Source organism: Chlorocebus sabaeus, chromosome 16 (genome assembly GCF_047675955.1).
Source record: "Chlorocebus sabaeus isolate Y175 chromosome 16, mChlSab1.0.hap1, whole genome shotgun sequence".
NCBI lineage: Eukaryota > Metazoa > Chordata > Mammalia > Primates > Cercopithecidae > Chlorocebus > Chlorocebus sabaeus.
The window spans coordinates 68,830,816-68,856,264 of record NC_132919.1 but is presented as its reverse complement, the minus strand read 5'-3'; the positions used below and the strand labels follow the sequence as shown (position 1 = coordinate 68,856,264).

General features: G+C 46.3%; 1 protein-coding gene across 2 annotated transcripts; it reads left to right on the top strand.

Annotated features, from left to right (window-relative positions):
• The first annotated feature begins 4,701 nt into the window (after window positions 1-4,701).
• Window positions 4,702-17,974, top strand: G6PC1 (glucose-6-phosphatase catalytic subunit 1). 2 transcript variants are annotated; one of them, XM_008012558.3, is made up of 5 exons: window positions 4,702-5,010; window positions 8,094-8,203; window positions 11,324-11,429; window positions 13,137-13,252; window positions 14,449-17,974. In XM_008012558.3, exons 1-5 carry the CDS (start codon window positions 4,781-4,783, stop codon window positions 14,958-14,960), a joined length of 1,074 nt encoding a protein of 357 aa, XP_008010749.3. In that variant the 5' UTR covers window positions 4,702-4,780; the 3' UTR covers window positions 14,961-17,974. The 2 variants fall into 2 exon arrangements, with proteins under 2 accessions (XP_008010749.3, XP_072861679.1); XM_073005578.1 differs by having other exon boundaries at window positions 4,715-5,010; window positions 8,094-8,209; window positions 11,407-11,429; window positions 14,449-14,494.
• The last annotated feature ends 7,475 nt before the right edge of the window (window positions 17,975-25,449 follow it).

The following is a 25,449-nucleotide window of genomic DNA, read 5'->3' as shown; positions in this document are numbered from 1 at the left end:
CACTACACCTGGCCAATTATTGTATTTTTTGTGGAGATGGGGTTTCACCATGTTGGCCAGGCTGGTCTCAAATTCCTAAGCTCAAGTGATCCGCCAACCTCAGCCTCTCAAAGTGCTGGGCTTATAGGTGCGAGCCATCGCACCAGGCCATGACTATATTAAATAAAAAACCCTTGAGAGGTTTTTTTTTACCCCTGGGAACCTGGAAGAGATTTTTCCCCCTATCTTTTGCCTATAAAGATAGGACTGGCCAGTCGTGGTGACTCATACTTGTAATCCCAGCACTTTGGGAGGCCAACGCAGGTGAATCACCTGAGGTCAGGAGTTCAAAACCAGCCTGGCCAACATGGCAAAACCCCATCTCTACTAAAAATACAAAAATTAGCTGAGCCTGGTGACACACGCCTATAATTCCAGCTACTTGGGGGGATGAGGCACAAGAACCGGTGGAACCCAGGAGGTGGAGGTTGCAGTGAGCTGAGATCATCCCATTGCACTCCAGTCTGGGCAACAAGTGTGATACTCTGTCTCAAAAAAAAAAAAAAAAAAAAAAAAATAGGACTGACTTACAAGAACAATTGTTCTTCTTCTCCTTCCTTTATCCCATTATCCATTACAGGAAAGAAGACCAAAAATGTAGCCATAAAAAGAGTCTCAACATGACCCTTTTTCAAGATAATGACCGTCTCTGAGGACCATTTAAAATCCAGGGAGAACTATTTACAAGTTAATTTTTGTTCCTCGATCCAATCATTGTTCCTCTGCCCTTCGATAGAATTCCTCTTCTCCCCCTTCCCATGACCTGTTTTTAACAGAATCCAAGCCACCCGTTCTTTCTGTAACCTCAAGATGGTGGATGAGCTTCCATACCTCACTGGGAAGTTGGATCTTCATTCTTAAGCCTCCCATGTATACATGTTACATACATTTGTATTCCTTTTCTCCTATTAATCAATCTGCCTTATGCCAGTGACTTTTGGCGGACTTGTAGCTTGTCACTTACATAAGGATCCTCCAGTTTACTTAGTTTTGTAAATGTCAGGCCACCCTGTCCCACTAGACCACCAAAGTCCTGGAAGAGAGCTGGGATTTAACTTTTTTTTTTTTTTCTTGAGACAGTCTTGCTCTGTCACTGAGGCTGGAGTGCAGTGGCAGGATCTCCACTCACTGCCACCTCCACCTCCCGGGTTTAAGTGATTCTCCTGCTTCAGCCTCCTGAGTAGCTAGGACTACAGGTGCCCCCCACCATACCTAGCTAATTTTTGTATTTTTAGTAGAGACGGGGTTTTACCGTATTGGCCAGGCTGGTCTTGAACTCCTGACCTCAGGTGATCTGCCCGCCTCGGCCTCCCAAAGTGCTGGGATTACAGGTGTGAGCCACTATGCCCGGCCTGGCTTTTAACTTTTAATTCCTCAGAGAGCCAGGCATGGTGCTTTGCTCAGGAAGCGTTGGTTGAATTAAACTAGAGCACTTCTTGAAAAGGGAAAAGAACAGGAGTTAGAGGGAGATGGCGGGAACCCCTCTCTGGAGATGGTTCTTTAAATGAGTGGATTCTGCAGGGCGCTGTTGCTCATACCTGTAATCCCAGCATTTTGGGAGGCCAAAGCAGGAGGATCACCTGAGGCCAGGAGTTCGAAACCAGTCTGGGCAACATACAGAGACCACCCCCCTATCTCCACAACAAATAAAAACTTAGCCAGGTTTGGTGGTGTGGGCCTATAGTCCCAGCTTCCCAGAGGCTGAGGCAAGAGGATACCTTAAGCCCAGGAGATTGAGGCTGCAGTGAGCTGTGATGGTGCCACCGCATGACAGCCTGGGCAACAGAGTGAGACCCCATCTCAAATAGATAAACAGATAAACAAGTGGATTCTCAGCAAAACTTCTAGCCACTTACCTCATATATCCACAAGACCTTTGAGAATCCACAGTGTCTTGATGCAGTCAGTTTTCTAACAAGCTGGGGCTTCGCCTGTTTTCCCACAGATAAAAACATGCTGGAGGAAGCAGAAAGGGGCTGGCAGGTGGAAAGGTGAGGACTAGCTCATCATGTCAAGACTATGAGGTTGCTCTGATCTAGAGGGTCCCTCTGCCTGGTGGCCAACGGCCAGGAAGACTCCCACTGCCCCTGGATGCCCAGAGTGGGATGTCAGCAACATCACTTATCAACTCCTCATCTATAGGGGCATTCTCCCTGAGGCTTCTCAGAAAATAGGGCCCTCCATTTGCTCCCCATGTGCTGAGCACCTGATGATAGAACCCCTCCCGACTCAGAGACCCTGGCTCCTAGCTGCCCTGCCATGACCCAGACGGTGGCCTTTGTATATTTTTTTAGACTCACCTTGACTCACCTCAGACCATAGAAACTCTCATCCCAGAGGTCACTGCAATAGTTACTCCACAACAGAGGCTTATCTGGGTAGAGGGAGGCTCCCTACTTATGGCCCAGCAGCCCTGACAGTGCAGATCACATATACCCCATGCCCCAGCACTGCCTACCACGCATGGGCTTACTTTGTACCCACCCACAGTTACTACCACATTACCTGCTCTCCAAGGTTAGGCGTGGCAGGAGAAGGTTGCTTGGACCAGCAGAAACTATGCAGTCAAGGGCAATTGGAGTCAGCATGGGCTGGGTGGGAGCCCTTGGTGGGGTGGGGAGGAGACACCAGGTCATACCTCCTGGAGGATGTTTTAATCATTTCCAGCATGGAATGCTGTCAACCTTTGCCACAGATTCATTAGCTCTGAGTTTCTTTTCTCTGTCCCCAGCTACCCCTTACATGTCAATATGGACTTAATGATGGGAAATTCAGGCAAGTTTTTAAACATTTTATTCCCCCTGGCTCTTATCCTCAAAAATGCATGAATTTGGAGGCAGTGGCACATGCCTGTAATGCCAACACTTTGAGAGGGTGAGGTGGGATGATCACTTGAAGCCAGGAATTTGAGACCAGCCTGGGCAGCATAGTGAGACCCTGTTTCTACAAAAATAAATAAATAATTAAATAATAATAGTGATACGAAGCATGATTAAATAGCTGTATTTTTTTAAATGCATGAATTCGTTACCTGATTCATTCCCTGGTTCCTCTCATAGTCCTCTGTGACCTCAGTGGGAGGGTTTTGGTCTCTCTACTATTTGTAGGCTGATATACAGTACACACACATACACACACACACACAGTGTATCTTGAACTTTCTTTTGTGTATCTACACACACACACATATATATAAGAAAGCTCAAAACATAGAAGCCCTTTTTCAAAAATAACTGAAAGTTTCAAACAAAGTCTTTAAGTCTCCAGTTACCAATTTGCTGGTATTCTTATTTAGAACCATACGTTCATCATATTGTTGCACAGGAAGACTATACATTCATTCTTTTGCTTAAACGTATGAGTTAAAACACTTGGCCAGGCATGGTGGTTCACACCTGTAATCCCAGAGCTTTGGGAGGCCAAGACTGGCAGATCGCTTGAGCTCAGGAATTGAAGACCAGCCTAGGTGACATGGAAAAACCTCATCTCTACAAAAGATAGAAAAATTAGCCAGGCATGATGGCATGATGGCATGTGCCTGTGGTCCCAGCTACTCAGGAGGCTGAGGCAGGAGGATCACATGAGCCCAAGAGGTTGAGGCTGCAGTGAGCCGTGATTATGCCACTGCACTCCAGCCTGGGAGACCGAGTGAGAACCTGTCTCAAAAAAAAAAAAAAGAGAGAAATTTTAAAAAAGAAAACAACACCAAGGGCTGTAACTTTAAGATCATTAAATGAACTAATCACTGCATTAAAAAATGATTACTTTATGATCCTAAGAGATATGAGGCCAATACCAGGAAGGGGGTTGATTTCCCAAACCAGAGGCAGACCCTAGACTCTAACACAGTTAAGGAAAGGCCAGCAAGATGACAGTCCCCAGTACAATAGAAGTTACTGTATTTTATTTGTTGTTTTTCTTTTGTTTTGTTTTTTTAGAGATTGGGGTCTTGCTTGATTGCCCAGGCTGGAGTGCAGTGGTGGGACAATAGCTCACTGCAGCCTCCAGTTCCTGGGCTCAAGCAATCCTCCTGCCTCAGCCTCCTGAATAGCTGGGACTACAAGAGTACACCACCACACACACCAAAACAATTTTTTAAATGTTTATGTAGAGACGGGGGTCTTGCTTTGTTGCCCAGGTTGGTCTCCAACTCCTGGCTTCAAGGGATCCTCCCACCTCAGCCTCCCAAATTGCTGAGATTACAGATGTGAGCCACCACAACCAGCTAGAACTTACTAATTTTAAAATTAAGAACTTAAAACTTGAGCAGCTAGAGCACCAAGATTTTTCTTTGTCCCCAAATAAGTACAGTTGCAGGCATAGAAAATCTGACATCTTTGCAAGAATCATCGTGGATGTAGACTCTGTCCTGTGTCTCTGGCCTGGTTTCGGGGACCAGGAGGGCAGCCCCTTGCACTGCCAAGAAGCATGCCAAAGTTAATCATTGGCCCTGCTGAGTACATGGCCGATCAGGTTGTTTTTGTGTGCCTGTTTTTCTATTTTACGTAAATCACCCTGAACATGTTCGCATCAACCTACTGGTGATGCACCTTTGATCAATACATTTTAGACAAAAGTGGTTTTTGAGTCCAAAGATCAGGGCTGGGTTGACCTGAATACTGGATACAGGGCATATAAAACAGGGGCAAGGCACAGACTGATAGCAGAGCAATCACCACCAAGCCTGGAATAACTGCAAGGGCTCTGCTGACGTCTTCCTGAGGTGCCAAGGGAAACGAGGATGGAGGAAGGAATGAATGTTCTCCATGACTTTGGGATCCAGTCAACACACTACCTCCAGGTGAATTACCAAGACTCCCAGGACTGGTTCATCTTGGTGTCCGTGATTGCAGACCTCAGGAATGCCTTCTACGTCCTCTTCCCCATCTGGTTCCATCTTCAGGAAGCTGTGGGCATTAAACTCCTCTGGGTAGCGGTGATTGGAGACTGGCTCAACCTCGTCTTTAAGTGGTAAGAACCATATAGAGAGGAGATCGGCAAGAAAAAGAGGCTGGCATTCGCTCTGGAAATATCTGTCCCTCAGAAGTTGCGTTCCCCCAGGCTATTCAGGAAGCCACGGGCTACTCATCCTCCCAACCCTTCTCTCTGACTTTGGATCATCTACATAAAGGGGGAAGACAGAAAAAATCCTACCAGTGAGTTGAAAATACAGGAAAGCCTATTTCATATGGGTTAAAGGGTAGGACAGTTGAATTTCATGAAAAGTCTGAATTATATAGGCTTTGAGCAAAGAGTTTTCTTAGTGTGAAGCAGAAGAGGTAACATAAAGAAAGATGTATGGGGCCAGGCATGGTGGCTCACACCAGTAATCCCAGCAGTTTGGGAGGCCGAGGTGGGTGAATCACTCCTGGGCGAACTCAGGAGTTCAAGACCAGCCTGGGCAACACAACGATACTCCATCTCTACAAAAACATTACGAAAATTAGCTGGGCATGGTGGCGTGCACCTGTAGTCCCAGCTACTCAGGTGGCTGAGGTGAGAGGCGGAGGAGGTTGCAGTGAGTTGAGATCGTGCCACTGCATTCCAGCCTGGGCAACAGAGTAAGACCTTGTCTCAAAAAAAAAAAAAAAAGATGATGTATGCTGTATGAAAAAAGGAAACAGATGATTCAACAGCCTGTTTTGTGGGGTAATGAAAAGTCACCCTGGGAACTGGGCTCCAGCCCTCGTTCTACCACCCACCAACTACATGTCCTTGGCAAGTCATATCAATTATCTGAGTTTCTGTTTTATAATCTACAAATACGTTATCTCTGGCACCTTAATAATAATCAGGGTTAACATTTATTAAACAGTGCATGCCAGGCCATGTGCTATGTGCTTTTCTGTGAGGTAGTTACTGCTATTTACAGAAATAGTAGATGCAGAGACCAAGGTGCTGAGTTAAATGATTAGGCCAACGAGGTTAGTACATGCTGAGCCAGGATGGAAGCCCAGGCAGGCAGGCTGGCTTCCGCAGCAATGCTCTTAAGAACTATGTTACATCCAGTGCTGATAAACTGACTCTTTGTGGGGGGGGGGGGAAAGCCCTGAGTTTAGCATTTGCCAGTGTTCTACCACATAAACATTCCCATTATGGCTTCTTTCTTTTTTCTTTTCTTTTCTCTTTTCTTTTCTTTTCTTTCTCTCTCTCTCTCTGTCTTTCTCTCTCTCTCTCTTTCTTTCTGTCTTTCTCTCTCTCTCTCTCCCTCCCTCCCTCTCTCTCTCTCTCTCTCTCTCTCTCTCTCTCTCTCTCTCTCTTTCATTTGAGATGGAGTCTTGCAGTATCACCCGGCTGGAGTGCAATGGCATGATCTCAGCTCACTGCAACCTCTGCCATTCGGGTTCAAATGAGTCTCCTGCCTCAGCCTCCTGAGTAGCTGGGATTACAGGTGCCCGCCACCATGCCCAGCTAATTTTTTTGTATTTTTAGTAGAGACGGGGTTTCACGATGTTGACCACGCTGGTCTCAAACTCCTGACCTCATGATTCGCCTGCCTTGGCCTCCCTAAGTGCTAGGATTACAGGTGTGAGCCATCACACCCAGCCACATGATTCTAAAAAATAAGAAGATGAAGTGTTATTCCAAACATCTGATCTCCATTGAAGAACCATGCAATCTCTCTGTGTTGGTGGAGGTCAGAGTTAGTGGCTCTCCCTGATTTCGGTGAGAAATCACTATTCCACCATCACAGGGGATAAAAGGCATCCTGACTGACAGTTGACACCTATTTCCACAGTGAAAGATACATCTAGTGCTTTTAAAGGGGAAGTGGTTTGTCTGAGACACTCTGTTTCAAAGCAGAGAGGATTCCGAAGCTATATACATCCTTACAGAGAGCAATTCTGATGGAAATGCAGGCCATGTTTCCTGGGGGAGCTTGTCCTAGGGGCTGGAGTGCATTCTCTGATGTCAGAGGAAATGCAAGATTCCTTGAGGCCTGAGGGAACCCATGGTATATGCAAGTCCAAGTTTCAAACTCTAGTTCCATATGCATTCTTCCAGGACAAATACTGCTTGAGGTTAAAAAAAAAAAAAAAAAGGCACATAGCTGCCATTATATGGATTTCAGGATCTTTTTTTTTTTTTTTTTTTTTTTGACATGGAGTCTCGCTCTGTCACCCAGCCTGTAGTGCAGTGGCATAATCTCGGCTTACTGTAACCTCCGCCTCCCAGGTTCAAGTGATTCTCCTGCCTTAGCCTCCCGAGTAGCTGGGATTAAAGTCACGTACCACCACACCTGGCTAATTCTTTATATTTTTTGGTAGAAACAGTGTTTCATCATGTTGGCCAGGCTGGTCTCAAACTCCTGACCTCATGCGATCCGCCCTCCTCGGCCTCCCAAAGTGCTGGGATTACAGGTGTGAGCCACCGCACCTGCCCGGAGTTCAGAATCTTGGGCTTCATTATTTGTGTTTGAATAGATCATACAGTCAGGCGCAGTGGCTCATGCCTGTAATCCCAGCACTTTGGGAGGCCAAGGTGGGAGGACTGCCTGAGTTCAGGAGATGGAGACCAGCCTGGGCAACATGGTGAAACCCCATCTCTACTAAAAATACAAAAACTAGCTAGGTGTGGTGGCGCACACCTGTAGTCCCAGCTATTCAGGAGGCTGAGGTGGGAGGAGCCCAGGAGGTAGAGGTTGCAATGAGCTGAGATTGTGCCACTGCACTCCAGACTGGGATACTGAGCCAGATCCTGTCTCAAAAAAAAAAAAAAGAAGGAAGGAAGGAAGGAAGGAAGGAAAGAAAGAAAGAGAGAGAGAGGAAGGAAGGAAGGAAGGAAGGAAGGAAGGAAGGAAGGAAGGAAGGAAGGAAGGAAGGAAGGAAGGAAGGAAGGAAATACATTCAAACAAACAGTTCAAAATGCAAAAGTTACATACATAAGGATGTGTCATGAAACATCTCCCTCTCACACTTCTCCCCAGCCACCCAGTTCTCCCTTCTAGAGGCAACATGTGAAATCCTTCTCAAGCTACACTCTTCTTGAAGGTGTGGGCTTTGGGCAAAAGCGTTCATTCAGTAACCCCAGAAACTCGTTCTGTTCCTCCATAGGATTCTCTTTGGACAGCGTCCATACTGGTGGGTTTTGGACACCAACTACTACAGCAACACTTCTGTGCCCCTGATAAAGCAGTTCCCTGTTACCTGTGAGACTGGACCAGGTAAGCGTCCCAGCCCCTGTAGAGACAGAAGCTGGGTGGACCTCGTTCATCTGTTATGGATGAAACTGACCTTGAGGGCACATGAGGAAAGTCATTCCTTTGTACTTTTGTCATGCTCTTCAATTGGCACAAATTAATTCACTTCAGCAATGCTTTCCTGAATAGCACAGTAGTATTGGAAATCTGCCCGTTACAGAACCTGGGTGGAGTCCAGAGAGGTACGGGCACCGACGGGCAAAGGCTCATGAGAGTCACTGCCCTGCAGCGCTGTGTCCTGAGAAAGGAGGGGACAGAAGCCTGAGCTCCTGGGGGTCCTTCCCAATGGCCCGGCCCACTGGATGTGCCCTCCTGAGCTGACCGTCCAATCCCTCGTGTGCCTACATTTTATTAGTTATAGCCAGATGGGTACTGTCAAATCAAATGATAGATTTCATTTTCAGTATGTAATAGGAAGCCCCCTCCCTCGCCCTAAAGTCTCAGCTGCCCTCTGAGACTAGTACCCTCTAAGGTACTAGCATCCCTTCCTCAGAGACCCTTTCCTGACCCCAAAACTAGGGAAGGTCCCTTAGTTATTCGCTCTCACAGACCATTCATTCACCTCAGAGCATTCACTCATTCAGCTGTTACTTACCAAGCACCTACTGGGAGCTCTACGCCGTTCTATGTGCTAGGGATACCTCACAGACACAAAGATCCCTGCCCTTGTGGAGCTGAAATCTGAATAGAGGAGGTGAAATATACAAAAATTGTAATAAATAAGTAAACTAGGCCAGGCGTGGTGGTTCATGCCTGTAATCCCAGCACTTTCGGAGGCCAGGGTGGGTAGATCACCTGAGGTCAGGAGTTCAAGACCAGCCTGGCCAACAATGTAAAATCCTGTCTCTACTAAAAATGCAAAAATTGGGCTGGGCACGGTGGCTCAAGCCTGTAATCCCAGCACTTTGGGAGGCCGAGATGGGAGGATCACGAGGTCAGGAGATCGAGACCATCTTGGCTAACACGGTGAAACCCTGTCTCTACTAAAAAATACAAAAACCTAGCCGGGCGAGGTGGCGGGCGCCTGTAGTCCCAGCTACTCGGTAGGCTGAGGCAGGAGAATGGTGTAAACCCAGGAGGCGGAGCTTGCAGTGAGCCGAGATCGCGCCACTGCACTCCAGCCTGGGCGACAGAGGGAGACTCCGTCTCAAAAAAAGAAAAAAAAAAAAAAATTTGATCGGGCGTGATGGCACATGCCTGCAGTTTCAGCTACCTGGGAGGCTGAGGCAGGAGAATTGCTTGAACCTGGGAGGCAGAGGTTGCAGTGAACCAAGATCAGGCCACTGCCCTCCAGCCTGAGTACAGAAGGAGACTCTGTCTCAAGAAAAAAGTAAACTATTAATATGTAGGATAGGCCAGGCACGGTGGCTCACAGCTGTATTCCCTGCACTTTGGGAGGCTGAGGCGGGTGGATCACCTGAGGTGAGGAGTTCAAGACCAGCCTGGCCAAAATGGTGAAACCTCGTCACTAATAAAAAAAATACAAAAACTTAGCCGGGCGTGGTGGCAGGCACCTGTAATCCCAGCTACCCAGGAGGCTGTGGCAGGAGAATCACTTCAACCCGGGAGGCAGAGGTTGCAGTGAGCCAAAATCGTGCCACTGCACTCCAGCCTGGGCAACAGAGCAAGATTCTGTCTCAAAAAAAAAAAAAGTTTAAATGAATTATCCAAGGTATATAATTAGTTACAGGGAAGAAGAAGGGAGGGAGGGAGGGAGGCAGAAAGGAAGGGAGGAATGGAGGAAGGGAGGGAGGGAGGGAGGAAAGAAAGCCTTTATTTATCTATGGGGTTTCCTGGAAAGCAGGCTGAAATGGAGGTTCACATGCAGGAGTTTAGATACTCTGAGGAAATATATTTGTAGAAGGGAAGGAACAGGAACAGGGCGGAAGGAGAGGTCCGGTTGTGATTCTGCCTCATCCAACTCCACAGGGAGCTCTGAAGCTGGGGATGGCTCCTCAGAGTTGGCCCCAGTTGGGTCAAGGGAATCAGACCCCAGGGAGAGCGTAACCTTGATCAAGGCGACTCTGTTTAGCCCAGGGCAATGCCTGGAGAAGGCTGAGAGCAGAGAGCCATCTGCCATCACACTCTCAACAGCTACGAAATAAGTCCTGCAGTTCAGGAGGGAGGTCTGGGCGGCACATCTCAGGACCCTTTGTCTCTCAGGGTAGAGGAATTAAGAATGGGATGGGAACCAGACTGGGCATGGTGGCTCACACCTATAATCCCAACACTTTGGGAGGCCAAGGGTGGGAGGATTGCTTGAGCCCAGGTGTTCAAAACCAGCCTGGGCAAACAAACAAACAAACAAACAAAACACATTTTAAAAATTTGCTGGGTGTGGTGGTGTGCACCTGTGGTCCCAACTACTCAAAGGGCTGAGGCGGGAGGATTGCTTGAGTCCAGGAGGTCAAGGCTGCAGTGAGCTATGATCATGGCACTGCACTGCAGCCTAGGAGACAGAGCAAGACCCCACCTCTAAAAAACAAACAAACAAACAAAAAACGGAACCGGTTGCAGGCAGAGTTAGATGGCGTGGTCAGAGTAGGACTCATTGAGAATGTGAGATCTCAGTCAAGTCTTAAAGGATGTGAGGGAGTAAGTTTCTGGCAGGAGAGCTATGAAGGGCTGTCTGGCCAGAGAGGATCCCCATGCAAAAGCCCTGAGGTGGGAACGTGCTTGGTGTGTTTAAAGGAAAGCAATGAGGCCAGTGTAGCCAGCAGAGTGTGCAAGGTGAGAAGGAACAGAAGATGTGGAGGGCAGATCAGTTTGTAATTGTACGCCCAGTATACTGATTCTTTGTGTAATCTCCAGACTGCATTTAACTGCAAGAGCAGAGACCCTCTCTGGTTTCGCTCACCATTGTATTCCCAGAGCCTTGCACAATGCTTGGTGCATAGTAGATGGAAATTGGTTAAATAAATGACTTATGGATAACGAATAGATGGGAAGATGGGTGGATGGATGGGGGGTAAACAGATGTATGAATGGGTAGATGGATGGATAGGGGGATGGCTGGGTAGATGATGCACTGTCTCCCAGATGAGGACTTTTTCACCTGTACTCATTCTCTTTCCTGCCCTTTAGGGAGCCCCTCTGGCCATGCCATGGGTACAGCAGGTGTATACTACGTGATGGTCACATCTACTCTTTCCATCTTTCGGGGAAAGAAAAAGCCGACCTACAGATTTCGGTAAGAACTCACCACTGGGGTGTAGGTGGTGGAGGGCAGGAGGCAGCTCTCTCTGTAGCTGACACACCACGTGCTCTTCCTCACATACCCCTAGCCCGCTCCCACACCTGGGCAGGCACTGATTAAGAGTTGTGGCAGTTTGGATAAGGGTGAAACTCAGAGTCACGGAATGTTTGGGCTGAAAGGTATCCAGTAGTGCAATCCCTTGATTTACAGATAAGGAAACAAGGCCCAACACCATGAAGGGACTTATAAAAATCAAGTAGTGAGGTAGCAGTAGGGCTTAAATAAAAACCCATGTCTGTACCAACCACAGAGTCACCCACTCAGGTTAAAATAACCAGAGAAACAGAAGATATTCCTATTACAGAGAATTCCGGGTGTGCAGCCACAGTGCAAATCCTTTTTATTTTTGTTTTTGAAACGGGGTCTCGTCTGTCATCCAGGCTGAAGTGCAGTGAAATGGTAACGGCTCGCTGCAACCTCTACCTCCCAGGCTCAAGCGATCCTCCCACCTCAGCCGTCTGAGTAGCTGGGACCACAGGCCACACACCACACCCAGCTAATTTCTCATATCTTTTTGTAGAGACAGGGTTCTGCAATGTTGCCCAGGCTCAGGCTTGTCTTGATCTCAAGCAATTGGCTTGCCTTAGCCTCCTAAAATATTGGGATTACAGGAATGAGCCATGGTGCCAGCCCATGCAAATCCTTAATTATCAAATAGATAAAACAGGGAGGTTAAAATTCATATACACAAGGGTTCACCACTTGCCACAGGCATCTTTCTTTTTTTTTTTTTTTTGAGACGGAGTCTCGCTCTGTCGCCTAGGCTGAAGTGCAGTGGCGCGATCTCGCCCCACTGCAACTTCTGCTTCCTGGGTTCAAGCTATTCTTCTGCCTCAGCCTCTCGAGTAGCTGGGACTACAGGCTCGTGCCACCACACCCAGCTAATTTTTGTATTTTTAGTAGAGATGGGGTTTCACCATATTGACCAGGCTAGTCTCGAACTCCTGACCTAGTGATCCGCCCGCCTCAGCCTCCCGAAGTGTTAGGATTACAGGCGTGAGCCACCGTGCCCGGCCTACTTTTTATTATTATTATTATTATTATTTTTGAGATGGAGTTTCGCTCTTGTTGCCCAGGCTAGAGTGCAATGGTGCGATCTCGGTTCATTGCAACCTCCACCTCCTGGGTTCAAACAATTCTCCTGCCTCAGCCTCTCAAGTAGCTGGGATTATAGGCATGCACCACCACACCCGGCTAATTTTGTAATTTTTTTTTTTTTTTTTTTAGTAGAGAAGGGGTTTCACCTGTTGATCAGGCTGGTCTCAAACTCCTGACCTCAAGGGATCCACCCACCTCGGCCTCCCAAAGTGCTGGGATTACAAGCGTGAGCCACCGTGCCTGGTCAATTTTGATTTTTTTTTTAAAGATACAGGGGTCTTGCTATGTTGCCTAAACTGGTCTTGAACTCCTGGCCTCAAGTGATCCTCTCACCTTGGCCTCCCAAAGTATTGGGATTACAGGTAAGAGCCACTGCACCCAGCCCCCAACAGGCATCTTTGGGCTTTTGAGTACCGGCTTTAATTTACAAAAATTCCACTGAGAGCACCTAAGTTTGCTAGGCTCCAACATTCCTGCAGGGGCTGTTTTCTTTTCTGAAGGATCTGCACCTGTGTTCTGTTATGGTTGCCTCTTCCGTTGCAGGTGCTTGAATGTCATTTTGTGGTTGGGATTCTGGGCTGTGCAGCTGAACGTCTGTCTGTCACGAATCTACCTTGCTGCTCATTTTCCTCATCAAGTTGTTGCCGGAGTCCTGTCAGGTATGGGCTGATCTGACTCCCTTCCTCCTCCCCCCAACCCCATTCCATTTCTCCCCCTAATGAGGACAAAATCCCAGCATTCCAGCCACATCCTGTGTGTAATCGGTACTGTGAGCATTTCTGTGGGTTCAAAGTCAAGGATGAGCAAGTTGAAATGATTAATTTCTGTAGGAGTGCCCAGATCCATAGAATGAATTGTGTAGAAGTTACCATGCATCAAATTAACTAACCAAATTGAATTAGCTTGAAATCTCAGAGCTTTTTACAATCTTTACTTCTTACTGATCTTCAACAGGCCCTAATTTACTTTTCAGGGAATCTGCCAAATTTAACAAATTAACACGGTGTCCTAGGAAAGCTCTTTATTTAAATATATTCATTTGCAAACCTAATAGATAACTGCAGTTGATCTCTTTTATAGGTTCAGAGTTTTGAATATCTGTGTTTTCTTAGATCCAGTTAACAAGGGTAAGACAAGATTTAGGTTAAACATAAGAAAGATTTTGTGGGAGGCACTAGAATATAAGACCTTAACAAAACTGTGGAATTTCTCCCCTGGAGATTTGTAAGAACAGAACACAGCAGCATTCATAGAAGAATGTTGAGAACAAGAGAGATGATGGTTTCATGGTAATCACAAAAGTAACACAGCATTTAGTAGTGGGTTCTATGTTTGAGGAAGAACCTGGAAGCCATATCACATGAAAAACCTGGGCATGTTTAGGTTAGAGAGAATAACTGTGTCCAAATGTGTCACAGAGGGACTAGATTCATCATTTCCTAACTCCTGCAGAAAGAACTGAGAAAATAGACAGTATTAGAGGGGGACCAGTTTCACACAGACAAGGAAGAACTATTCAGCAATCAATTCCATTCAAAGATAAAATGGACTGTTGTAGTGGGGGTGAGCTCCCTACCTCTAAGGGTACTCAAGTAGAGATAGGAGGACCTCCTGGTAGGAAATTTGCGTATGGGGGGAGAATGTACGTGATATGGCACCTCCATCTGAAAGAGTCTATGTTGAGGGCAGACTGGAGTCACACATGCGAAAAAGCCAGGCGACCCTCTAATCTACCATCTGTGATTTAATTCCACAGTCACAGAACGGATGGCATGTCACCCACTGCTCCAAACCCACCTCTAGCAAAGGTCCCAGATCCTTCCTATCTCTCACAGTAATTCTTTCTTCCACTCAGGCATTGCTGTTGCAGAAACTTTCAGCCACATCCACAGCATCTATAATGCCAGTCTCAAGAAATATTTTCTCATTACCTTCTTCCTGTTCAGCTTCGCCATTGGATTTTATCTGCTGCTCAAGGGACTGGGTGTAGATCTCCTATGGACTCTGGAGAAAGCCCAGAGGTGGTGCGAGCGGCCAGAATGGGTCCACATTGACACCACGCCCTTTGCCAGCCTCCTCAAGAACCTGGGCACCCTCTTTGGCCTGGGGCTGGCTCTCAACTCCAGCATGTACAGGGAAAGTTGCAAGGGGAAACTCGGCAAGTGGCTCCCATTCCGCCTCAGCTCTATTGTAGCCTCCCTCGTCCTCCTGCACCTCTTTGACTCCTTGAAACCCCCGTCCCAAGTCGAGCTGGTCTTCTACGTCTTGTCCTTCTGCAAGAGTGCGGTAGTGCCCCTGGCATCCGTCAGTGTCATCCCCTACTGCCTCGCCCAGGTCCTGGGCCAGCCACACAAGAAGTCATTGTAAGGGATGTGGAGTCTTCAGTATTTCAAGTCAACAACTGTCCCAGGGATTGAGGGGGACTAGTATTTGAAGCAATGGGTGCTGGTATTTGGAGCAAGTGACATGCCATCCATTCTGCCATTGTGAAATTAAATCACAGATGGCAGATTGGAGGGTCGCCTGGCTTATTCCTATGTGTGACTCCAGCCTGCCCTCAGTGTAGACTCTCTCAGATGGAGGTGCCATATCACATACACCCTCCCAGCATAAGCAAGTTTCCTGCTGGGAGGTTCTCCTCTCTCTACTTGAATACTCTCACAGGTAGGGAGCTCACTCCCACTGGAACAGCCCATTTTATCTTTGAATGGTCTTCTGCCAGCCCATTTTGAGACTGGAGGTGCTGTCAGCTCAGGTGGTCCTCTTTTACAATCCTAATCATATTGGGTGACGTTTTTGAAAAGCTAATGAAAAGCTATTGAGAAAGACCTGATGCTAGAAGTTGGGTTGTTCTGGATTTTCCCCTGAAGACTTACTTACTTGTTCTTCTGTCAGATATACAAAAGTAAGACTTCCAGGTAGGGTCAGATCACAAGCCCAGGCTGGAGATCCTAACTGAGAATTTTCTACCTGTGTTCATCCTTACCAAGAAAAGGAGAAAGGAGCTCTGAATCTGATAAGAAAAAAAGGCTACATAAGGAGGAGTTTTTAGTACGTAGCATATCATGCAAGTGCTATGCCAAGCCATGTCTAAATGGCTTTAATTATATAATAATGCACTCTCAGTAATGGGGGACCAGCGTGAGTATAATTAGTAGGTGGTTAGTGGGGTAATTCTGCTTCTAGTATTTTTTTACTGTGCATACACAGTCTTTGTATTTCCTTGGATTTCTGAATGGCTGCAGTGACCCAGATATTGCACTAGGTCCGAACATTCAGGTATAGCTGACATCTCCTCTATCACATTACATCATCCTCCTTATAACCCCCAGCTCTGCTTTTTCCAGATTTTTCCACTGGCTCCACATCCACCCCACTGGATCTTCAGATGGCTAGAGGGCAACTCTGGTGGTGCTTTTGTATGTTTCAATTAGGCTCTGAAATCTTGGGCAGAATGACAAGGGTAGGGCCAGGATTTCTCTCTCAGAGGTCACTCCAGTGTTTCTTTTGATTCCCAGAGGGTAAATATGACTCCTTTCTCTATCCCAAGCCAACCAAGAGCACATTCTTAAAGGAAAAGTCAACACTTTCTCTATTTTTTTTTTTTTTTGAGACAGGGTCTCACTACATTGCCCAGGTTGCTCTTGAATTCCTGGGCTCAAGCAATCCTCCCACCATACCGCAGCCTCCTGCATAGCTGGGACTACAGGTGCAAGCCACTATGTCCAGCTAGCCATCTTTGCCTGTTTTTCTTTTCTTTTCTTTTGAGACGGAGTCTTACTCTATCACCCAGGCTGGAGTGCAGTGGCACGATCTTGGCTCACTGCAACCTCTTCCTCCTGGTTCAAGCAATTTTCATGTCTCAGCCTCCTCAGTAGCTAGGACTACCGGCACGCACCACCATGTCAGGCTAATTTTTATATTTTTAGAAGAGATGGGATTTCATCATGTTGGCCAGGCTGGTCTCAAACTCCTGACCTCAAGTGATCCATCTGCCTCGGCCTCCCAAGGTGCTATGATTACAGGCATGAGCCACTGCGCCCGGCCCTCCTTGCCTGTTTTTCAGTCTCAGCTGATTTGCAGAGTATTTCTTCCCCACACCGCCCCCCACCAAAAAAAAAAGCTGAAGCCTATTTATTTGAAAGTCCTTGTTTTTGCTACTAATTATATAGTATACAATACATTATCATTCAAAACAACCATCCTGCTTATAACATCTTTGAAAAGAAAAATATATATGTGCAGTATTTTATTAAAGCAACATTTTATTTAAGAATGAAGTCTTGTTAATTACTATATTTTAGATGCAATGTGATCTGAAGTTTCTAATTCTGGCCCAACTAAATGTCTAGCTCTGTTTCCCTAAACGAATAATTTGGTTTCTCTGTGCCTGCATTTTCCCTTTGGAGAAGAAAAGTGCTCTATCTTGAGTTGACCAAGAGTCCCATTAGGGAGAGGGAGATTTATAAAGCATCCACAGGGGCAAAGGCAGAGTCGAGCACATAAACGAAGGCCCAAAATCAGCAAAGAACCAAAAAGATTCAGAGTTGGCCAAGACTGAACATTGGCTACCAGACCACAAGTCAGCATGAGTTGCTCTATGGCATCAAATTGCAACTTGAGAGTAGACGGGCAGGGTCACTATCAAACTAAGCAATCAGGGCACACAAGTTGCAGTAACACAACACTAGGCCACCTCTGGCATCCAGTAACTCAGTGTCAGCAAGATTTTGGGTTATAGTTCAAGAAAGTCTAAACAGAGTCAGTCACAACACCAAGGAATGCTCAAGGGAGCTATTGCAGGTTTCTGTGCTGAGATATTATTTCATCCTGGGTACAGGGTTCTACCTCCAAAGACCTCAAATCATCACCGTATCCCTGGATTTCCTGAGGGTGAGATCTGCTATTTCACATCAGAACTCTGGAGTCTGTGTATTCAGGGAAGATTGCATTCTCCTACTGGATTTGGGCTCTTAGAGGGCATTGTGGGAACTAGGCCCCTCACAGAATCAAACGGTCCCATCCAGGGAGAAAGAAATAGTCTTTTTTTTTTTTAATAGAGATGGGGGGTCTTACTACGTTGCCCAGGCTGGTCTTGAACTCCTGGGTTCAAGTGATCCTCCTGCCTCAGCCTCCCAAAGTGCTGGGATTACAGTGTGAGCCACTGCACTTGGCCAGAAATGGTTTTGATCTGTCTGAACTGAACCCTACTGCTTAGGCACAGCCCCATCCTTGATAATCTATTTGCTCCCAAGGACCAAGTCCAAGATCCTTATGAGAGAGGTCTGCCAGAAAGTAAATATTGCCCCCACTCCCTGAAGTTTATGAGGTTGATAAGGAAACATAACAGATAAAGTTTATTGAGTGCTAACTTTATGCCAGACTCTGTTCTATGTACTTTGTTTATACAATTAACTCGCTTGGTTCTCCCAGCATCTCTGTGATTTGGCTACTGTCTTTTACCCTCATATTACAAATAGGTCTGGAGGGGTTAGGCATCTTGTCCAGAATGGTGGAAATAGGTTAAGGATCAGGCAGTCTGGGCTGGGCATGGTGGCTCACACCTGTAATCCCAGCACTTTGGGAGGCTGAGGTGGCAGATCGCCTGAGGTCAGGAGTTCGAGACTAGTCTGGGCAATATGGTGAGACCCCCATCTCTACCAAAAACACAAAACATTAGCCAAGCGTGGTGATGCATGCCTGTGGTCCCAACTACTCAGGTGGCTGAGGTGGGAGGATCCATTGGGCTCAGGAGGCAGAGGTTGTAGTGAGCTGAGATTATGCCACTGCACTCCAGCCTGGGTGACAGAGTGAGACCCTGTCTCAGAAAAAAAAAAAAAGCAGCAGGCAGTCTGGGCGGGGCGCTGTGGCTCATGCCTGTAATCCCAGATACAAAACAATCATTTTGTAATATAGCCAGCTTATTTTATTTATTTATTTATTTATTTATTTATTTATTTATTTATTTATTTTGAGATGGAGTCTCGTTCGTCTCCCAGTCTGGAGTGCAGTGGCGCGATCTCGGCTCACTACAAGCTCCGTCTCCCAGGTTCACGCCATTCTCCTGCCTCAGCCTCCCAAGTAGCTGGGACTACAGGCACCCACCACCACGCCCGGCTAGTTTTTTGTATTTTTAGTAGAGACGGGTTTCACCGTGTTAGCCAGGATGGTCTCGACCTCCTGACCTCATGATCCGCCCCTCTCAGCCTCCCAAAGTGCTGGAAATACAGGCGTGAGCCACCGTGCCCGGCCTATAGCTGGCTTATTAGACAGAACAATTTGATCACTCATCTATTCCCCAAGTTATAGATTTATGTCCACTTTAGAAATGGTTTGTGAGGCAAGTTTAAGTGACTGATGACAGTTTTAAAGCAAGGTCCATGTCATGTTATGGCATAATTTGGTAGAATGTTCTAGCAGTGTATCAGTTTTCAGGTGGTAGGCTTGAGGATGATATAAACACACACACACACATACAATGCAATTCTATTAATGCCCAAGGAAAATAGACCCATTAAGGAAGTCCAACTTCTGCTGCCTGGACCAGTGCTGCCACAGCACACATAGACCAAAGGCTTAGGTTTTTGTAGTTCTGGAGTCTATTCCTATTCTATTTCCATTCCATTCCATTCCATTCCATTCCATTCCATTCCATTCCATTCCATTCCATTCCACTCCACTCCATTCCATTCCAGATGGAGTCTCATTCTATTCTAGATGGAGTCTCACTCTGTCACCCAGGTGGGGGCACAATGGCACAATCTCAACTCACTGCAACCTCCAACTCATGGGGCTCAAACGATCCTCCAGCCTCAGCCTCCCGAATAGCTGGGACTACAGATGCGTACCACCGTGCCTGGCTTATTTTTTTTTTATTTTTTGTAGAAACGGGGTCTCAAGCATCCTCCTGCCTTAGCCTCCCAAAGTGCTGGGATAACAGGCATGAGCCACTGCACCCAGCAATGTTTTTGATTTTTAACAAAATTTTAACATTAAAAAACACCTTTAAAAAAACATATAACAAGGCCAGGCACGGTGGCTCATGCCTGTAATCCCAGCACTTTGGGAGGCCAAGGCAGGCGGATCACCTGAGGTCAGGAGTTCGAGACCAGCCTGGCCAACATGGTGAAACCCCGTCTCTACTAAAAATACAAAAAATTAGCCAGGCGGGGTGGCACATGCCTGTAATCCCAGCTACTCAGGAGGCTGAGGCGGGAGAATCGCTTGGACCTGGGAGGCAGAGGTTGTGGTGAGCCCAGATTGCACCATTGCACTCCAACCTGAGCAACAAGAGTGAAACTCCATCTCAAAAAAAAAAAAAAAAATTGTATGACAGCTTGAGATATACTTCACAATACCATACGATTCACTCATTTAAAGTGTACAATTCCATGGTTTTCATTCTACTCCAACCCACTCAAGCCTAGGCAACCACTAATCTACTTTCTGTCTCATAGATTTGCCTATTTGGGGCATTTCATATAAATAGACTCCTACAATATGTGGCCTTTTGTGTCTAGCCTCTTTCACTTAGCATGATGTTTTCAAGGTTTATCTGTGTTGTAACATGTATTGGTACTCCATTTCTTTTTATGGACAAGTAATATTCCATCGTATGAATATATCACATTGTATGAATATACCACATTTATCTGTTTATCAGGCCAGGCATGGTGGCTCACATCTGTAATCTCAGCACTGTGGGAGGCTGAGGTAGGAGGATTACTTGAGCCTAGGAGTTCAAAACCAGCCTGGGCAACACAGGGAGACCTGTGTCTACAAATACTAAAAGATTAGCTGGGCATGGTGGCACATGCCTGTAGTCTCAGCTACTCAGGAGGCTGAGGTGGAAGGATGGCTTGAGGTGGAGATGGAGGCTGCAGTAAGCCACTGCACTCCAACCTAGGCAACAGAGCAAAAGCCTGTCTCCAAATAATGATTGAATGAATGAGTGAATGAATGATAAATAAATATTTGTTAATCAGTTGATGGGTAACTGGCTTGTTTCCACTGTTTGGCAACCACAGGCACGCACCACCACATCTGGTTGTTTTTTTGTTTTTTTTGTTTTTTTTTAATAGAGACAAGGTCTCACTATGTTGCCCAGGCTGGTCTCCAACTCCTGGGCTCAAGCAATCCTCTTGCCTTAGCCTCCCAAAGTGCAGGGATTATAGGTGTGAGCCACCTCACCCAGTCAGGTGGTCAGATTTTATGTGAGGAACTTTCAGTGCACTCCTCCATTTGCATTGCCAATGTCTTTGTTTGTCCAACAGGCGTTCCAGGAACATTTCATTTGCAGACATGTCTGCATATCTGAAATTCCAGCTGTAATTAATTGACTCATTGTTTGCGACTTGTCAAAATTTGCTGACTTGTTTTCTGAAAATCATGATTTTAGCTGCTGAATTATTAATATACATTGACTTCACTCTGCAGTAACTGCTGAACTAGGCTGTAAGGCCTGTTTGTGTGAATACGATAGGACTACACCATTTGTATGCAAAAGTTTTTCAAGTGTCTTCTTGATAATAGAAAACACTCTGGCTAGATAGCCTTCTGGTTATGTGGTTAAGGAAATAATTGACTAGAAGTGGCATGAAGAAGCAGGCAACAAAAATCACTTCCATCGGGGAACCAAGACCTTTGTTAATCAGAGGGAAAACTAGTGATTTTCTAGTCCAGTGATGGACAATTCGAAGCTCAAAGTCTAATTTCAGGAAGAAAGGTTAAAAAGCTGCATCCAACCGGGCGTGGTGGCTCAAAGCTGTAATCCCAGCACTTTGGGAGGCCGAAGTGGGTGGATCACCTGAGGCCAGGAGTTTGAGACCAGCCTAGCCAACATGGTCAAACCCCGTCTCTACTAAAAATACAAAAAGTAGCAGGCACAGTGGCACATGCCTGTAGTCCCAGCTACTGGGGACAATGAGGCAGGAGAATCGCTTGAACCTGGGAGGTTGCTGTGAGCTGAGAATGCGCCGCTGCACTCCAGCCTGGGCAACAGAGTGAGACTCTTTTGTTTGTCTGTCTCAAAAACAAACAAATAAATAAATAAATAAATAAAATACAAAGTTGCATCTGGACTGGACGTAGTGGCTCATACCTGTAATCCTAGGACTTTGGAAAGAGGCCCAGGCAAGACGATTCCTTGAAGCCAGGAGTTCAAGACCAGGAGTGCAACATGACAAGACCCTATCTCTACAAAAAAAATTTTTTTTAATAAAAATTAGGCCAGGTGCAGTGGCTCATGCCTGTAATTCCAGCACTTTGGGGGCCGAGGCAGGAGGATCACTTGAGGTCAGGAGTTCGAGACCATCCTGGCCAACATGGTGAAACCCTGTCTCTACTAAAAATATAAAAATTAGCTGGGCATGGTGGCCCACGCCTGTAGTCCCAGCTACTCAGGGGGCTGAGGCAGAAGAATCGCTCGAACTCGAGATGCGGAGGTTGCAGTGAGCTGAGATCTTGCCATTGCACTCCAACTTGGTGACAGAGTGAGACTCTGTCTCAAAAAAGAAAAGGAAAAAAAAATTAGCCGGGCATTATGGTGTGCTCCTGTAGTCCTAGCTACTCGGGAGGCAGAGGTGGGAAGACTGCTTGAGCCTGGGAGGGTGAAGCTGCAGTGAGCCATGATTGTGCCACTGTACTCCAGCCTGGTGACAGAGCAAGACCCTGCCTCTAAAAAGATAAATACAGAAAAATAAAGCTGCATCTGGGCTGCTCTTCTCAATAAAAGAAAGAAGTCTATAAATATTCTTTATTTGTCCTGAGTTGGCCTCTATTTCAAAAAAGAAAGCTGCTCACTATAAATTCTACCCAAAAATTTTTTTCATTTCATGAATATAGAAATGAAGGCCAAGAGAGGTGAAGTGGTGCGTTTAAGTCACGTAACTCAAATGTTTACAGGTCTCTTTATTCTCAGCAAAGAGCAGTCTCCTCTCTCTGCCAGTCTCCTGCGTATGTTTGGGCTGCGGTGTCAACGTGCAGCTGTTGAAACAGAAGTAAAAGACATATGTAAACAGTACAGTCAGATTATTTGAGCCAGATTGAGGCCTTATTAACCAAATTAAAGGCAAAGCTAGAATAATTGTGTTTGAAGTGGCCTTCTCCTAATTATGTTATGGGTTTCTCTCTTCTTTTACTTTTGTAAGTCTCCCCAGGACACAAGGGTAATAACTAACTACAACCAGAACAGCTGGGTGTGTTTGTGGAGTTTGGGTTTTTTTTTAGCAAGAAGCTAGTTTTCCAGCCAGCAAATTTTCAATACTTTCCTTTCTGCCACCTCCTCACTTTCTTCTGCTCTTCTCATTCCATAGTTACTGCCCTCAGAACAGTTCAACTCAGCTTCAACACTAGAATGGCCTCATGCTGCTCCATCACAGAACTGGGGATTCTAATCCTTTATTATTCTGTGCTCCTTTCTCTCTCCAGAGGCAAAAAGAATGAAAACTGGGGCTGGGCGCAGTAGTTCACACCTGTAATCTCAACACTTTGGGAGGCCGAGGCGGGTGGATCACTTGAGGTCAGGAGTTCGAGACCAGCCTGGCCAACATGGCAAAACCCAGCCTCTACTAAGAATACAAAAATTAGCCAGGCATGGTAGCACATGCTTGTAATCCCAGCTACTCGAGAGGCTGAGGTAGGAGAATCACTTGAACCTGGGAGGCACAGGCTGCAATGAGCTGAGATTGTATCACTGTATTCCAGCCCAGGAGGCACAGGTTGCAGTGAGCTGAGATTGCACCACTGCACTCCAGCCTGGGTGGCAAAAAAAAAAAAAAAAAAAAAAAAAAAAAAAAAAGGAAAGAAAGAAAAGAAAAGAAAAGAAAAAATAAATTTGTGGAAAAAGGATGAAAGTCAAATTTCTTTCCCTCCATTGTGAACTGTTTTGAGATTCTTGTCAGAGGCATGCCACCTTTGAGGGTACAAATGTCATCTTTTCTACTCCATCTTTCATTCTAATCTACCCCGGCTGATTGGCAATGCTGCCGCTGATCCCTGCTTGATCCACCCTGGCCATTAACTCAAATGAGCCTTTTGAGAGATGTAATTTGGCTTAATTGATTTAATAAGCTGGGTGGCAGCTGGGCGCGGTGGCTCACGCCTGTAATCCCAGCACTTTGGGAGGCCAAGGCAGGCGGATCATGAGGTCAAGAGATCGAGACCATCCTGGCTAACACAGTGAAACCCCATCTCTACTAAAAATAGAAAAAATTAACCAGGCATGGTGGCAGGCACTGTAGTCCCAGCTACTCGGGAGGCTGAGGTAGGAGAATGGCGTGAACCCGGGAGGCGGAGCTTGCAGTGAGCCGAGATCCCACCACTGCACTCCAGCCTGGGTGACAGAGCGAGACTCTGTCTCAAAAAAAAAAAAAAAAAAAAAAAAAACGGGATGGCATAAGTCTGTTTCTTTACTTAGATCTTTAAACTGCCAAAGGTCTTTCCTGCCAGTCGATTTGTTCCCTACACAGTGACTGCAGTGGAATGACAGGGGCGTCATCTCTCCTTACAGACTGCTGTGAAACCACTATGGACACCCCTGCACCAAAGCCTCCAAAGGGCTCCTCAGTGGAGAAGCCTTAGGTGAGGCCCTGACTCCTGAGGGGTATTAGCGTCCATCGGGGAGAAGCTGACACAGCAGCCTTGGTCTTTGATCTGGCTCTCTGAGCTTTGTCAGCAGGCTCACTAGCTACAGCGGCCACCAACTGTTATCTCCAGAACTATGCCCTTTCTCATTTTTCACCTGTGCTCTGCACAGCGATAAGATATTCTGCACAGCTTCTAGGAACTTCCAAAGGGTAAATGATCCCAAAAGTAAAGACTTCATCAACTGGTGAGTTAATTTATCCTCCAGTTAGGAGATAGCTGAACTCAACCCACTTTGTTGTTGTTGGTTGAGACACGGTCTCACTCTCACTCAGGCTGGAGTGCAGTGGCCTGATCATGGCTCGCTGCAGCCTCAACCTCCCAGGCTCAAGTGATCCTCCCACCTCAGCCTCCCGTGTATCTGGGACTACAGGTGCATGCCACCATGCCCGGCTAATTTTGGAGGTTTTTGGTGTTTATTTGTAGAAATGAGGTCTCCTTATGTTGTCCAAGCTGGTCTTGAACTCCTGGGCTCAAGCAATCCTCCCACCTCAGCCTCCCAAAATGCTGGGATTACAGGCATGAGCTACTGTACCTGGCTCAGGTCTGTCTTAAGTAGATTTGTCACTCTAAATTCCAAAATCTTTCCCTCCCATCAGGTCTACTCTTTAAAACTGGAGTTGTCCCATCTGAGTTCACATAAGTAAAATGACTCTTGGCTCCAGGCCTCTTGTAGAGACCTTGAGCTGAATATGTTACTAGGTACCCACAGATGCGCACATCATTAAATACAGGATAAAATGTGGAGTCAGATTGAGAGTCTTAGCCAAAGAGTGAGGGGGAAATAGGCAGGGCTGGCAAAGAGCCACCTATTGTAAATTTCGTAAATAAACTGCTCTCCCCAAAAAAGGCTCTGGGTGTACTTCATATTGTTGTTAAATCACCAGGGGGAGGAAAGAGTAAAACAAAACACATTCTCAGATGAACAAACAAAGAACGTAGTTAAGACAAACTCTGCCTAACACTGGTGCTGAGTGATTCTCAGCTTGGATTGGACTTCTTCGGAGAAGGTGGAAGAGATGACATACTTCTCTGTTGTCTCATTGCTGTAAAACTCATGTCCAATACTGTTGGCACACACTCCCATTTTAATTTGTTTGTTATTAATGAAAAATATCAGCCAGGCGCGGTGGCTCAAGCCTGTAATCCCAGCACTTTGGGAGGCCGAGACGGGCGGATCACGAGGTCAGGAGATCAAGACCATCCTGGCTAA

Excerpts from the sequence above, each read along its gene's own strand:
- G6PC1 (XM_008012558.3), top strand. The coding sequence starts at position 4,781 with ATGGAGGAAGGAATGAATGTTCTCCATGACTTTGGGATCCAGTCAACA. Across the intron at positions 5,011-8,093 it reads CTCAACCTCGTCTTTAAGTG|GATTCTCTTTGGACAGCGTC; the intron begins GTAAGAACCATA and ends GTTCCTCCATAG. Across the intron at positions 11,430-13,136 it reads AAGCCGACCTACAGATTTCG|GTGCTTGAATGTCATTTTGT; the intron begins GTAAGAACTCAC and ends CTTCCGTTGCAG.